This window comes from Sminthopsis crassicaudata, chromosome 3 (assembly GCF_048593235.1).
Source record: "Sminthopsis crassicaudata isolate SCR6 chromosome 3, ASM4859323v1, whole genome shotgun sequence".
In the NCBI taxonomy this organism is placed as follows: domain Eukaryota; kingdom Metazoa; phylum Chordata; class Mammalia; order Dasyuromorphia; family Dasyuridae; genus Sminthopsis; species Sminthopsis crassicaudata.
The window spans coordinates 253,465,582-253,481,927 of NC_133619.1; the positions used below are offsets into that span (position 1 = coordinate 253,465,582).

General features: G+C 37.5%; 1 protein-coding gene across 8 annotated transcripts in view; it reads left to right on the top strand.

Annotated features, from left to right (window-relative positions):
- The first annotated feature begins 10,197 nt into the window (after positions 1-10,197).
- USP25 (ubiquitin specific peptidase 25) overlaps positions 10,198-16,346 on the top strand; it is a 191,640-nt gene continuing 185,491 nt past the window's right edge. For 5 of the 8 annotated variants that reach the window (XM_074300453.1, XM_074300456.1, XM_074300461.1 and 2 more), the window contains exon 1: positions 10,200-11,722. In XM_074300453.1, coding sequence (XP_074156554.1) covers positions 11,678-11,722 — 45 coding nt within the window. In that variant the 5' untranslated portion in view covers positions 10,200-11,677. Of the gene's footprint in view, positions 11,723-16,346 lie in introns of all 8 variants that reach the window. The other 3 variants (XM_074300459.1, XM_074300460.1, XM_074300458.1) reach the window with 2 other exon arrangements.

Genomic DNA, 16,346 nt, shown 5'->3' on the forward strand with positions numbered 1-16,346 from the left:
TAATTCCTTGAATCTCTTTCTCGGCTCTTACTGCCAAGGCTAGCGTTTCTAATACTATATTGAATTGTAATGGTGATAGTGGGCAACCTTGTTTCACTCCTGATCTTACAGGGAAAGGTTCCAGTTTATCGCCATTATATATGATGTTTACTGACAGTTTTAAATATATGCTCATTATTTTAAGAAATAGTCCATTTATTCCTATACTCTCAAGCATTTTTAGTAGGAATGGATGTTCGATTTTTATCAAATGCTTTTTCTGCATCTATTGAGATGATCATATGGTTTTATTAATTTGATTATTAATATGGTCAATTATACTAATAGTTTTCCTAATATTAAACCAGCCCTGCATTCCTGGTATAAATCCTACTTGATCATATTGTATTATCCTGGGGATTATTTTCTGAAGTCTTTTTGCTAATATCATCAATATTCATTTGGAGATTCATTTGCATCAATATTCATTAAGGAAATTGGTCTATAGTTTTCTTTCTCAGTTTTCAATCTACCTGGTTTAGGTATCAGTACCATGTCTGTGTCATAAAAGGAATTTGGTAGGACTCCTTCAATCCATATTTTTTCAAATAGTTTAGATAGCATTGGAGTTAGTTGTTCTTTAAATGTTTGGTAGAATTCACATGTAAATCCATCTAGTCCTGGAGATTTTTTCTTAGGGAGTTGGTTAATAGCTTGTTCTATTTCTTTTTCTGAAATGGGACTATTTAGACTACTTACTTCTTCCTCTGTTAATCTGGGCAAGCTATATTTTTAAAGGTATTCTTCCATTTCATTTAAGTTATCGAATTGATTGGCATGAAGTTGAGCAAAGTAGCTCCTAACTATTGTTCTAATTTCCTCTTCATTAGTGGTGAGTTCTCCCTTTTCATTTTCAAGACTAACAATTTGCTTTTTCTCTTTCCTTTTTTTAATCAGATTTACTAAGGGTTTGTCTATTTTGTTGGTTTTTTCATAGAACCAACTCTCAGTTTTATTAATTAATTCAATAGTCTTTTTTTTACTTTCAATTTTATTAATCTCACCTTTTATTTTTAGAATTTCAAGTTTCGTGTTTGTCTGGGGGTTTTTAATAACCCCCATTTCTTCAAAAAACAAACAACATATATAGGAATAAACAGATCTTCCCTTAATGTAATAAGTACCATATATCTGAAACCATGAACCAATAGTATAGGTTATCTTTATAAACTAGAAGCCTTTCTAAAAAGATTAGGGATAAAGCAAGAGTATTCATTATCATAACTTTTCTTTTATATATTGCTATACATGCTATCCATGAAAGGATGATAAAAATAAGCAGGGGCAAAGATTGTTTTCTGCTGATATTATGATGACTTACTTAGAGACTGCAGGAGAATCCTAAAAACAATTAAAATAGTTAATTACTTTAGCAAAGATGCCAAATATAATATTATATATATATATATATATATATATATATATATATATATATATATATATATATATATATATATATATATATATATATATATATATATATATATACATATATCTCCCCACAAAAAAAAATCAGTATTTCTGTTTACTTCCCATAAAACTTAGGGAAGAAATAGGGAATCACACTTCATATAAGATAAATATGAAATGTATAAAATAATTGGGAATTCATTTTCTAAGACAAAAGAACTATATTAATACAATTACAAGATAATTTACATGGGAAAAATATTTAGCACTTACAGTGTGCCTTGTATTATGCTAAGTGCTTTAAAAATATTATCTCATTTAAGCCTTACAAAAAACCTGGAAAGTAGGTGCAATTAATTATCACCATTTTAAGTTGAGGAAACTGAGGCAGACAGAGGTTAAGTGAATTGTCCAGTCTTATAACTAGTAAACACCTGAAGTCGAATTTGAAGTCAGGTCTTCCTGATTCCAGTTTCATCCAACTAGCTGTCAGATGAAGAATCTCCTATAACTACATCAGTGCTTTTGGAGAAGACAAGACAAAAGGACTGTGATCTTTGAAAGGCTGGAAGAAACAACAGATTTTCAGTTGCAAGAGTCTATAGCAGACTCTGATGTAGCCTCAGTAGATAAAACAACTGAGCCAGTGCAGGGATGAGCTACTTGACCCAGCTTAGCAGTGGACCAGCCCAGCAGAAAAGAAATTGGATTTTTATTTATGTCATTGTTTTCTACTCCCAAAGTTACTTAGTCATTGACTCATCTAAAGGCAGTTTTCTCCTCACCTCTCCACTAAAAGTGATTAATAGACTAGTACCAACTCTATTCCACTGAAGAAGGATTAAAATACCTATGGAAGAGAAGAGATTGATCCCTTTCTCTAGGACTGAGGGAAGTTTGTGTCAGAAGTACAAATGCTGCAACATTTGGTGCAGTACAAATTTGCCTACTCTCCACAATAAGTTTTTTAGCCTTGATTTTTTTTTTTTAACTATTTAGGGATATTTACATCTCTTTACTAAATATCTAATTAAAATATTTTTCAGCCCATTATCATTTATTCTTTATCAGCTTTTCCCCTTAAATTCATATTCTTACTTTGATTATACTGGTATACTGTAATTTATTAATCCTTTTCCCACCTGATGCATATGTACTTTATTTCCAAGATTTTTGTTTGTTTGTTTGTTTGTTTTTTTTTTTTTTTCTAATACAAAAAGTACTCCTATAAATATTTTGGCATATCAAGACTTTTATATGTTGGACTTCCTTGAGGCACATATCCAGTAGGGGGATCACTGGATCAAAGGTATAAATATTTTCTTACATTAAGGGGAAGGGTGGTTAACATGGTCAGAATTTTATTCAGGAAGATCACTTTGGCAGCTAGATGGAGAGTCAACTTAAATGAAGAGAGATTCGTAGTAGGGAGACAAACCAAGAGGTTATTGAAATAGTCTAAGCATGAGGTTATGAGGGCCCATAATAGTGTGGTGACCATGCTGAAGAAAAGAAGGTATATATAAGTATTTTCATACAGATAAAATTGACAGACTTTGGCAACAGATTGGATGTGGGAGAATTAGACAAAGTGAGGAACTAACAACATCATCTAAGTTATTAACGTGGGTGACTGAAAAGACTCAAAAGAGAGAACTTAGGGAGAGGGAAGGGCTTTAAAGAAAAGATAATGAATATAGTTTTGGATGTGTTGTGTTTAAGAAGTTTACGAGTATCCAGTTAAATATGTCTTAATAGGCAGTTGCATATGTAAAACTGGAGGTCAGGAAAGAGAGCTGCATAAGTAGACTCAAGAATCATCAGCATAGGAATAATTGAATCTATAGGAGCTGATGAAATAGATCACTGTGGGTCATAGCACACAGGTTTGCAGGCATATCCTGGATTAAGTTCTAGCAAAGGAGTGTTCATGGATATAGGAGGAAAAATAAGAGAAAATAATGTCACAAAACACTAAGGAGAAGATAGAATCAAGAGGGAATGTCAAAGGTTTTGAAGATATTAAGAGGAATGAGGACTAAAAAAAAGTCATTAGATTTTTAAATTAAGTGATCATTAAAAACTTTAAAGAGAAGAGTTTTAGTTTAATCATGAAGTAGGAAGCCAGATTGTACATAGTGAAGATAAGCTTAACCAAAAAAGGTAGGAAAGATAGAATAATAGTCAACTGGGATGGATGGATGGATGAGGTTAGGGGTGACACAGAAGTATTTGAAGGCAGTAGGGAAGCACGGAGTAAATGAGAGATGGAATAATTGACAAGACAATGTTAGATGGAATGGAATCACATATAAAAAGAGGGGTCAAGAGAAAGGTTACCTCACTGAGTGGGACAGAGCTGAAAGAAATAGAGGCAAAGGTATTTGGGGAAAGTAAATTGAGAAGGGAAGCTCTCAATACATTACATGAATCATAATAGATTCTGCTCCAGACTTTTACTTTTACTCTGTCTCTCTCTCTGCTTACAATATATTTCTTGGCAACAACATTTTGTAAGATTCTGTTTTTTAATTCACTCTATTATTGGCTTCTGGTTTATGGGAGAGTGGAATGAAAGGTTTGGAAAAAACAGCTATAGAAGGTAGGATATTCATTAGAAAAGTCTAAAACACTGCCTTCCTGCAATGAGACTCCAGTTGAGATTATGTAACATAAATCTGCAGTGAAAACAGTTAACATAGTTTTACAATCTTCTCCAGTTTTGTTTGGCAGCACTTGAGTATGGGGGCAATAATTTCAGATTGATGCTTGGCAGGGCAAGATCAGCTATAAAGAGAAAAGGGATTCAAAAGAAAAAAGGACAGTATAAAATCACTAGCAGGTCAAGATGGGGAAAGGAAGGTAGCTAGTTTAGGGGTGATGGCATGGGAGAGAAATGATGGATTGAACAATTGATTAGAGGTCACAGTAAAGTTGAAGAATAATAAGGTTTGGGGTTACTAGTTAAAAGGAGAGGTGGAAAAGCAATAGATTATGATTAGATAAGGTAATTTTAGCCCTAATGAAATGGAACATTTGTGGAAAATAATGATCAAAAGTTTGATGATCTCTGTATAGTGGAGTGAAAGAATAGATGCCAGGCAGTGAGCAAGTTGAGAACTTAACAGTAAAGAGATTTGAGGGAAGGTGAATTTGCTGAAGTTCCCAAATATGAGAGCAGGAGGAAAGACTGAGCCAGGAACTGAACTCATTCAGGAAAAAAAAGGGGGCATATCCTGAAGGTAGATATGACAATAGCTACTAAAATTTTGTTTGTGTGGTTATAGCTATAGATTTTATATGTATATTGTGTACATATAAAATCTATATTGTTATTTGTTGAGTAAATCTCAAACTGGAGTTTTCTGATACAGGTAAAGGAAGAGCCTGTAAGTGACACTAAGGAGTAAACTTTCCACTTTAACCAGTGGGTTGAGAATGAGTTAATATGCAGGCCATGGTTACTTAAGTCATCAGAAGACAGCCAAGTCTCACTGAGGGGCAGAAGATGAAAGGAATATGAAAAATAATAGTTTTAAAACACAAGCAGTGTTGTTACCTATGGAACAAATGTTCCTGGGGGGAGGGGAGACACAGGTGGAAAGGGCAGGCAGATAAAGTTACTGGCACACTGAGGAGAATGGGTTGAGAAGATGGGAATAAGGGATAAGACAGAGAGGGATAAAGAATGAATTTGAATAATGATAGTTCAAGGTTCCTGGGATCATGAGGATCTGATTTTTGGGAGTTTGTTACTGCAGGATGAATTCAAAAGAGTGATTTATTTCCCACAAGCTTCCCTGCTTGGATTCAATTCCATTATCATCATGCCTCCCCCAGGAAAACCTTATTGCCAGGAAAGTCATCATCATGCAGATTCTAATAGCTTTGTAACTCACATTTATCAATACCCTTAGTTGCTTCTGATCTTCTGATTAGAGGGCTGGGGGTGGATAGAGGTGGGGGGAGGGAGGGAAGCACTTCTCTCTCAAACTTGCATTTAAAGACAGCTCCAAAGTCCTTATCTCCTTTTTTATCTCCTGAGGAATCTGTATGTAGGGTAAGCAGCTGCAGTTAGGAATGAAAATGGAACAACTGATTGGTTAAAGATTGGAAAAGTAGTGTGACAAGGCTATAATATTGTCACTTTATCTGTTTAAGGTATATGCAGAGTTGCTGTTGTTCAGTCATTTAGTCATGTCTAATCTTTGTGACTCCATAGACACTAGAACCTCCCTATCATGCAAAATGCCAGGCATAATGAATCAAAATGTTTCTGGGAAAAATATCAACAATCTCAGACATGCAGATGATAGCACTCTAATGGCAGAAAGTGAAGAGGAATTAAGAGGGTAATAAAGACAAAAGAGAAGAAATTTTTGAAAAAGCTGGCTTGTTTACTCATTTTCTAATGATTTAACATCTACCTTACTATCATATTTAAACCATACATAGCAACACAACAATTAAAACTAAATAAATCAGCCATATAACAATGATAAATGATATCACACAGCAATATCACAAATTTAGCACAGCAAGCTTTCAGTTCAGAAAGTAGAAACATAAATTTAAACTGTCAATACAATCTAAAAACAGAAAAAGAAAAAAAAAAAAAAGGAAGGGAAAAAATCCAACCAGAATGAAATATCCTTAGGCTTTTATGAGCAGTGTTATTTATTAAGTACAAAGCACTTTGCTAAGACCTGAGGATACCAATTACTCCCTGCTCTCAAGGAGCTCACATTTCAATAGATAAAATCCAGCAGAGAGTTTATCAGCAAGTCAGAAGGAAAGGTCCCATGGCCTGTAGAGTACAACACAGCAAATCAGATAATGACTCTAGTATAATATCATTTCTACTGATCTAATCATATTAGTTTTTGATGTTGAATCATTTGACAATGCCAAGGGTTTTGGTTGCAAGAATTTTATTTGGGTACTAAAGACAGTACTTGTTATTGTAGGAGCAGTTGTCAGATTATATGTCCACAAATGTTCGCCAGGAATATAGGCTGAGAGAACAAAGCTGGAAGCATTACTATTCCCAGGGCTCTTAGATTGAGAATCCTAGGCTATTTCCATAGGAATCTGAGGGGAGATAGTAGTCAAGGTGGTGACAGAGTGTGACTTACCTGATACATACTGTCTCCTATCTCTCTCTTTCAGAGTACCTTCCTGCTTCAACTAGGCAGCTTGCCTGCCCTGTGAATAACAGTTGGGAAGGATGAATGACCCCTACTCCATAATATGTGTTTCCTTTGATAATAGATATGGGAGTTGCACAAGAAGCAAGACAGGTCATTGTAAAGTATTGTGTGTCCTAGGGGTCCCTTTATTCATTTGCCTGAAGGCAATTGGTCAACAGTTTGGGCAGGTAGTACTAAGTGGTTCTCTTCTCCCATGTTTTTTGGAGAGATGGTACTTGATTGAAAGGTGGTTTGGAGAATATAATTATTCCCAAAGCTCTTGGACTAGCTCTATCAGGGTTTGAGGGGAAATGGTAGGTCAAAGTCAAAGTAACTGTGTTTGGACTACATTGGCACATACTGCCTCCTTTCTCCTAAGTTGACTTGCTGCTTCAGCTGGGCTGGTTTGCCTGCTTTGTAGATGGCAGCTGCCTGAGTAGGAAATGACCTCTTGGAAGCTGTTGCACTCTGGCTGATGGCTGTGTGTGTGGTCTGGGCTTGGCAAAATTTTACTCAGATGATCTCCTTCATGAAGGTGAGGTACATGAATTCACCCAATTCTTCCTTTTCAATATGGAAAGTCTGTTAGCTTTAATACCTAGTTACTGAATTAACATCAAAAGTAAGCAGTGGTGAGGTGGTTAATTACCTATTGCCCTGCTTTCTCTTCTCTATACCCTAATTCTCTAGCAATCTGCATTCTCATTTTGTGTTCCCAAATATGCTTATCATCAACCCTGTAGTGCTATATCCTGTTTCAGGAGATTCTATAGATCCCATTTACTGATAACTTTGGGCAGATGGGCCACCTCGCTGAGCTCAGAAGAGCCAACTAACAGAATTCAGATTATCACAATTAACTTTACTGGACAGGTCACTGCTGATGGATTACATAGAATTTGCAAAAATGTCCAGAAATGTCTATGATAAATAAATGTATTATTATCACAAAGGTCCCTGTTTTTTAAACACCATTATTCTTGTAAAGCTATGTATAGTCTAAGAATCATAGAACTTCATTGTAGGTGATTCAAAAGGCAATGAAAAGACAGATGGACACAAGTATGCTGTACTGCATCACCAGGAATGATTTAAGTGTGAGAAATGGTACTGAGACATCATTAGGAATATGTATGACTGGAAAAGATAGAGAGTAAGCCCAGATATGGTGGTATTCATTAAATATCATAATTTGATCTAGTATACTTTTGCTCTGAACTTTAGTCTAAGTAATCTCCCAAGTAGCTAATAAAGGAGGAAAACTTGGCAACACAGTTGCCCAGAAAGTATGTACAAATTAAACTGATACAATGGTCAGATTTCAAATCTAATTCTCAACTACCCCCTTGCTAGAGAGCTTTTGGAAAGCTTGGAATGGAGTGTCTGGAAGTACCAAATACTGAACCATTGTGTTCTCCAAAGGTGAGAATGCAGAGGATTAAATAGTATAAAATCCTGTTCCAGGACTGTCAAACATACTGCAGAACTAAATATAATGTGAACCATTTTAATTATATTAAACTGGGGGCAGCTAGGTGGCGCTGTGGATAGAGCACCAGCCCTGAATTCAGGAGGACCCGAGTTCTAATCAGATCTCAGACACTTAACACTTCCTAGCTGTGTGACCCTGGGCAAGTCACTTAACCCTAGTCTTAAAAAAAAAAAAAAAAAAAAAAAAAAAAAAGTTAATTATATTAAACTGTAATTGGGAAATAGTTAATAGAATAGTGGTACCATGTGTTTTTCAAAGTCAATATGTATGTATATGTATATGTATAGTCTTATGTATAGTTTAATGGAAGCCACTTCTACTTGACATCACTGCTTTTAATCACGTTCTATCTTATTTGCCAACATGGCCTCGTGAGGTCAGAACTTGTTTTCATTTCTATCCATATTTGCAGTTGGGGTCTACCATGTGCACAATTTAGAGTAAAAATCATGGAAGACAGAATCTGGATCTCTGAGGAATATTTGATTAGGAGAGAGCAAATCTAAATTGGACAAAATCTCTGGGGAAAGCATCTGACATGCAATTGGTAGGGTCAATCTATTTCTCGGTGTATAACATATTTCCAAAGAATGCTCTGTAAAGTGATAGCCTATTATAGTAAGACTTTTGGGATCCCAATTAATAAATTGAATTAAATTTCCACTTCATGGAGGTCTTTTATACACACTGAAAATGGCAATAAATTGAAAGCTTTATTCAAATATTAATAAAAGCTTGGAACTTATAATAGTTTGAAGCCTTTCCTCCAGTGGACAAACTCATAATTATCTGCTCCTTACTGTTTTTCTATTACCATTACAGGCTTTGAAACAAACTTCCAATTACTACATAAATATCAGCTATCATTATTTCTTCTCACTTTAAATTTGTTATTTTCTTACTTTTTCCATCTCAATTGGGTGTCCATCTTTTTAAAGATTGCATAACCTGCTCTCAGTCAATATATTCTAGAACACTCAACTTCCTGAATAATATGACAATTGAAAACATTCTTTCCTTGAATTAATTTATACTTAAAAAAAAAAAAGTATCTATTCTTTTTTTTGGTCGCTGTGAAAATTGTGATGTAATAAGGTAGTTCAAAGTATCTGATGATCTTATGTTTCTAGATACTATTATTTTTCTTAAAACTTTAAAAATATAATTGGTATGAAAGGTAAGAACTTTATGATTCAGGTAAAAAAAAAAAGTAGTTACCTTGGAAAAAGCTTTATTTGATGAACAATTACTAGCAGTTTGAGACCAAAAAAATGGAAGCTTAGTGCTCAAAAAATAATGAATTCGATGAAACTGTAGGAATTTATTACCAAATTTTTACCATTAATTTCTAGGGGGAAAAAAGACATTGGCTACTGTAGTAGTAACATCATACTACTCGGAATATTTTCAGTTTGAATACTCTGGACAAATGCTGTGACTTGTAATGTAGGAAAACATATCTATCCATGATTGAATACTAAATTGTGACTTTGGAAACTTGGATATCTCCTGTATGACCTTGAATAAATCACTTAATTTCTCTGGGTTTCAGTTTCCTTCCTTGTAAAATATTTTGTCAGTTAAGTGTATATATAGTTACATATGAAAATATAGATACAAAGAATATATCAAAGAAGATTGTTTGGCATTTTCAACTAATGGTTTTTAGGATTAATAACTTTTCCTGTCTTGAATCAAATTAGGGATAGTTTAAAGCATTTATTTCATCTTAATTATAATTTAAATTTTAAAATAATTTAAAAATCATAATTTTAATTATAATTTAATTTTTATTATTACTGTATAATTCTTTGAAAAAAATCTACTTCAATAAATATGATCATGGTAAAACCTCGATTAGTGAACATCCACAAGTTTTCAAATAAAACTGTACTCCAAATTTTTTAACGTGGTAATATATATTGGTTGACAAACTAATCATTAAATAAGACAAATAAAAAAAGCCAATGAATCTGAATTATAATTGAAATTACATTCATAATATACAGAGTTTATGCTAATATTAGCTCCTCTCCAATTTCCCCCACCAGACTGTCAAGCTGAAGCTGGTTTTTTTGCCAGAAATTTCTCGTTGCCTCAGATTGATGCCCCCTCCCCCTTCTATGTATGGGGAAGGGAATGTGTAGCCAAGAATGAAGTCATGTACAGCTGTAACTATTTTTAAATCGTTAACCTAATTTGGCAAATTTTAAGGTATAGCTTAATTATGAATTAGCTATGTCACTATTTTGTCTTAAAACACCCAAACTCGACATTCGACCCCTCCCCCATGCCGTAGAGAACGTTTCTTATTTAGTGCTTGCTACAGCTCGGCAGATATTATTTGTCAGAGGAGCTGGGGGGCCCGGTTAAGCAGAATCACCACTGACAGTTTAGAAACGGGGTCCCACCTATCCGGTTTCCAGTCCTTTGCGTGATTCCCACTGGAATCAGCCTAGAGTCGTTTCTTCTGGTGAAATTCCTAGAAAGAAGGGCGGCGTGCAGGAGGTTCTTAATGAAGTTTATGAAGACAGGGGGAGGGACATTGGCTCAGGGACGGACAGAAGGAAAAGGATGGAGCAAACTCCACGAAGCGGCCGTGAGTGTCCGTGTCCGAGGCCCTGGGGAGGAGGGGGTCCTCCCGGGGACGAAGCCAGGACCGTCGGACTCCGAGGAGGGGCTTTCTCCCCCGAGGCCAGAGTCGGAGATTTCATTCTGGGTCGGAGGCTGGACCGGGAGGGGGGTGCTGGCGGGCCCGGGGCGGGCGAGAGGAGAGGTCAGTCCTCTTGCCCTGGGCGCAGGGTGTGTCCCGAGGGGCTGCGGCAGCCTCCACAGTCACAATGTGAGCTCCGAGGGCGGAGGGTGGGGGGAAGAGGGAAGCAGGACCGCGAAGAAGGCCGTTCAGCCCGGAGAGAGACAGAGAAGGAAGAGAGGAAGGAGGAGGGGGCCGGCGGGGCCGCTAGGGTAGAGGCAGTGACGGCAGTTGGGGGAAGGGAGGGGCAGGAGGAGGACAGCGCCATTCCGGACCCGGCCACTCCCTCCTTTTAGTCCGTCAGCCCCTCGGTTCACTCCCTCCCTCTCCGTCTCCCGGAGCTCAGCTCAGCCCAGTGAGTGACGGGCTTCCGCTTTGCCGCCGCCCGCCGCGGTCTCTCAGGCTTCGGAGTTCCTGCTCACCCTCTCTCTTTCCCTTCCACCTTTCCTTTCTTTCCCATGGCCCCGGCTCGTCGGGGCGCCCTGGGCGTGCTGCGCTGAATCCAGGACCGCCCTTCTGCCCCCTCCTCCCCCCGCCCCGGCTCTTCCTCCCTCCCTCCCTCCCGGACCCCAGTCGCCTGAAGCCGCTTTCATCCCTTGCCCGCAATCCTCACCTAGAGCCTGGCTGACTGTTCTGGGGGGGAAGGGGAAGAGGAAGGGAGGAGAGGAGAAGTAAGTAGACACCGAGAGCCTGCGAGCGAGAGCCAGGCAGCCGCGGGAGGAAAGAGGACGACAAGTAGGAGGAGCAGCAGCAGCAGCAGCAGCCGTCGCCGCCGCCGCAGCAGCTGCGGGGGCCATGACCGTGGAGCAGAATGTGCTGCAGCAGAGCACCTCCCAGAAGGTAAGAGAACTCGGGCGGTCCGGGCGGGCGCGCCCCCGCCCCCGCGCGCCACGCTCACGTTTGTTGACTTATTCCGGCTTCCCCTCCCCCGGGTGCCCTCTCCCCTGCCGACCCGCGGCCCCGGGCCATCTACCCCTCTGCATCTTCCTTTTTTTTTTTTTTTTTTTTTTTTTAACCTCCTTGTCCCCTAACCTGGCCAGGTCACTCCCTTTCCCAGTATTTAGGAAGTGCCAATCTTAGGCCAAGCGCCGCAGAATATGGCAAAGCCCTCCCTCTCCCAGCGCGCAGCTCGGGGCCTGGGATCGGGCTCCCGAGCGTCCTCCCGGAGCGTCCTCCGCGCTCCGGGGCTAGACTTGTTGACTTCTCCAGCCTGAAGCTGCGGGGAAGTAGGGCCCGAAGCGAGTGGGAGCCCCGTGCGCCCGAGGCTTCGAGTTGGCTTGCCTATTTCTTCCTCTTTTACTTGTTTTGTCACTTTGGCCCTAGAACTTCCTTTCTAACCCTTGCTGCCCTCCGCCCTCAGTCGTTCTGCTTCGGGTAGTCTCTGGGGGGAGCCGCAGTGAAGGGTTTTTTTTGGGGGGCGAATGGGGTGTACGTGAGCTGTGAAGTATCCGCCACTGCAATCTTGCTGGGGGCTTGTTTATATTGTCCCCCTCTCGGGTTGATTTTTGATTTTTATACTAATGAAATTTTTAAAAAAGAATAATTCTTATTCTTTATGCATTTGACTTGGACTAGGTCAGAAATAGCTGGGTGGATCCTTTGTATGAGAATTTTTGTTTGTTTTGCTGACTTTCTTAGGCTAGAAGCTATGGCTGAAGAAAAGAAGAAACCTCTGGCCAAATTAATGTGCCATAGAAATCTTTTGTCTCCTAAGTTTGACCTTGTTCCATTTTTGACAGTTTCCCTAGGTCAGATGTTCCTACGGTTAAAATATTGATAACTTAAGATTTTTTTTTTTTCATGAAGAAGAGGATAGAAAGAAGTATTTATTAAGTTTCTTCTGTGTGCCAAGAGCTCACAGAATATTATCTCATTTGATCCTGACTACAAGCCTGGGAACTAGGTGCCATTAGTATTATGTCCATTATGAGTTGAGGAAACTGAGGCAGACAGCATTTAAAAAGATACACTTACGGCCATACAGGCTGGATTTGACCTCAGATTTTATGACTCCGGTTCAGTACCTTTTCTATTGCTTCAGTTAAACTGCCTCTTAGTCCTGCAAAACCTTAAATTTGTAACCGTGAATTGTGTTGAGAGGTCCATGTTGTCAGATTCTGCCTTTAATCTTGTCTTTGAACCATTTCATGAGAGAACAGTAAACTATGACTTTGTATTTCTCATTAATTTGTTAAAGACACAGTTAAATAGGTAGTTTTTATTTAGTCTGTGATTATGGGAGAACTGCAGGAATGGCAGTTGTGGAAAACCTTGTAAAACCACGACGTAGGTTTTGTTTCTTTGGAGTAGGGACATCTAACCTGTGTTTTCCTGATTACTCACATCTTCAAAGTGTTTGGCTCTATCAGTCTTGAGTTTCTATCTTTGAATTATAGTTGATTAAACATTTATTAATAATAAAATATAAGTTAATGTTGTTAAATGTATTAAAATATAAGTTAATACAATTTTTAAAATGTTAAGGCTCACTGAGATAATTGTAGGTACCTTATGAGAGGTACAGTGAAATAATGATAACTTTAATTTACCTTCTTACTCTTTAAATTTCATTTGGAGACACGTTAACAAGTTTAGTAGAAAGAGCTTCTAGGCTTGGAATCCAAAGAGAATTGGGTTTAAATACTTTTTTAGTTGTTTTACATGGCTGCCTCAACACTTCCTCTCTTAATTTCCTTATCTAGTAGTATCTAGTATCTAGTAGTAAAGTGAGAATAATTTCAGTTTTTGCCTTGTAGTGTTGTTGTGAAAATCCAGTGAGATATTTTACCTAAAGTACTTTGTAAACCTTAAAATCTTACATAAATTTCATATATTACCATAATCCCTGACTCCATTCAAAAATAAATCTAGAGTTTGAAGAGATCTTCAAGATGATTTAGTTCAGCTCCTTCATATTAATGAACCCTTTTTGAAAAGGAGAGGGAATTGTTAAATTGAAATATTGCCACTATACTTGATAATTCACACTATATATCTTTACTATATTAGGATTTATTGGAAACTTCAAACTCTACACACTAAATTTTAGTTAGCAACTGCTTTAACCCAGAGTGCTACTAGCTAACAGTAACTCTTAAGCCTTGTGGTGGGAAAAGGCAGAGTTTGTAGGAGGAAAAAATAACCCAGAACAGGAGGGAAATACAAAGAAATAAGAAGACACCAAGGACAAAAAAGAAAAAGTACTAGTAAGATTTATCCCAGGTATGTACCTCTGGTTTAGATAAGTTTAGTGGGGTATAACAACTCTAAACAGTGTTCTAGGTTAGGGTTTAGCAAAGTATTCTTTACAGTGGGTGGAATCCACTATTGATATTTAAATACTGTCAGCAACTTTAAGGTTTTCAGATTGCTTTTATTTCCATTACCTCTTTTGAATTTGACGATAATCCTATGAGGCCGGTATTATCATCATCTCTATTTTAGTGCTTAGGAAACAGATGTTTAGAAAAGCTAAGTGAATTATCACACAACTGGTAATGTCTGAGGTACAACTTTTAAGCTCTTCCACATTGTCCCTGTACATAATTTGGTACTTCTTTTGGGACTGATTTAATAATTTGCTAAGGTGGTTTAGTAGAGACCATCATTTCTTTGGGCTAGAAATATTAGATTTGACTTTTAGTCCCACCTTTTTTTTTTTTTTTCCTAATCACATCCTAACTCAGGCTCCCTCCACTTCTCACTTTTTGCAGAGGTTCCCTAATTGGCTTCCCTCCTTCAAGTCTTTCTCTTTTCCATTGAATAATTCTACAAGTGATTTTCTTAAAATATATATCTGAACTGTATCTCCTACTTAGTAAATTTCATTTTACCCCTAGTGCCCTCTGACTTGCTTTTAAAGCCCTTCCCAACCTGACCGCAATGTATCTTTCCAGCCTCCATTTGTCTTACTTCCAGTGTGCTATGATTCAGCCTAGCTGTCCTTCTCTTTGTCTATCACATGTGGTACTCTGTTATACTTCTTAAGTGTCTTTATACTTGTTATGTTCCAAACCTGGAATGTGCCCTCCGCTTCCCCCTTTTAGAATCCCTTTCTTCATTTAAAACATAACTTGAGCACTGTTACCTTCCATGTCAAATTTTTCTTGATTTTCCCTTTTACTAGCATTCTCCCTCCCTAACTACATAGAATTTATTTAGTACTTCTTTTGTATATTATTTATGTACATGGTATCTTTGCTTAGAATGATGATAATAGGAATAGCTTGCATTTATAAAGCACTTTAAGGTTTGCAAAGAGTTGTACATATATTATCTTATTTGATCCTCTTAACAATCCTATGAAGAGTAGGTGCTTCTATTATCCCTCTTTTACAGATGAGGAAAATAAAGCAACTAAGTCAACTAACTTAATCCAGGGGCATCCTACTAATAAGTTCTGAGTCTATTTGAACTCAGGTCTTCTTTACTATAAGAAAACATTCTTTGTGCCACTTCACAGCTTGAAAAATATAAATAAGAATCATTCTACTTTTCCTTTCACTAACTTTTTAACTCCATGCAGTCTGGCTTTCATCTTCATTATTTAACTGAAACTATTCTCTCCAAAGTTACTAATCTTTTAATTTCCAAATCTAATGACTTCCTCACAGACTTCATCCTTCCTTACTCTCTGTACACTTTGACATTGTTAGAAAGAACTGTCTAATGGATAGAGTTCTCCCGATACTATTTTCTTCTGGTTTTCTGATCTGCTCCTTCTCAGTTGCCTTTGCTGATTTTTGTCCAGGTCACACCCGCTAACCATGGCTGTCTCCCAAACTTTTGCCCTGGGTTCTTTCCCCTTCTGCCTCTATACTCCTTCTCTTGGGATCATTAGCCCTATGATTTCAGTTATCATTTCTTTGTAAAGGTTTCTCAGATCCATTTATTTCAGCCTTAACTTCTCACTTGAGTTTTTCGCTTTCATATCTCCAATTGCTAGTTGAACCTCAAACTAGATGTCTATTAGACATCTTAATCTCAGCATGTCCAAAACCTTTCCCCTAAACCCCTTCTTCTGCTTAACTTCTCAAGTTGGCTTCTTTTAAGTCCCATTAAAATCACATCTTCTACAAGATACTTTTTTTTTCCAATTAACTTAATTCTGGTGCCTCTGTTAATTATTTATCTTGTATATGGAGTTTGGTTTTTTGTTTTTCTGTTGTGTTTTTGTTTTGGTATAAATTTGTTGTCTCCCCATTAGATTCTCAGCTCTTTGAGGAGAAAGACTAGGGTTTTTTTTTGTTTTGTTTTGTTTTTTGTTTTTTGGTGCCACTTTTTGTATCTCCAGTGCTTAAGCATAGTTCGTAGCATATGGTTGACAATTAATAAATGCTTTTTGATTGCTTGATTTATTATTAATGTAGAACAGTAGAGATAGACTCCAATAGAAATGAGACCCTCTAAACTACATAAGAATTCCTATGACATATTGGCTTTGTTTTTTAAAATGTTAGAATTT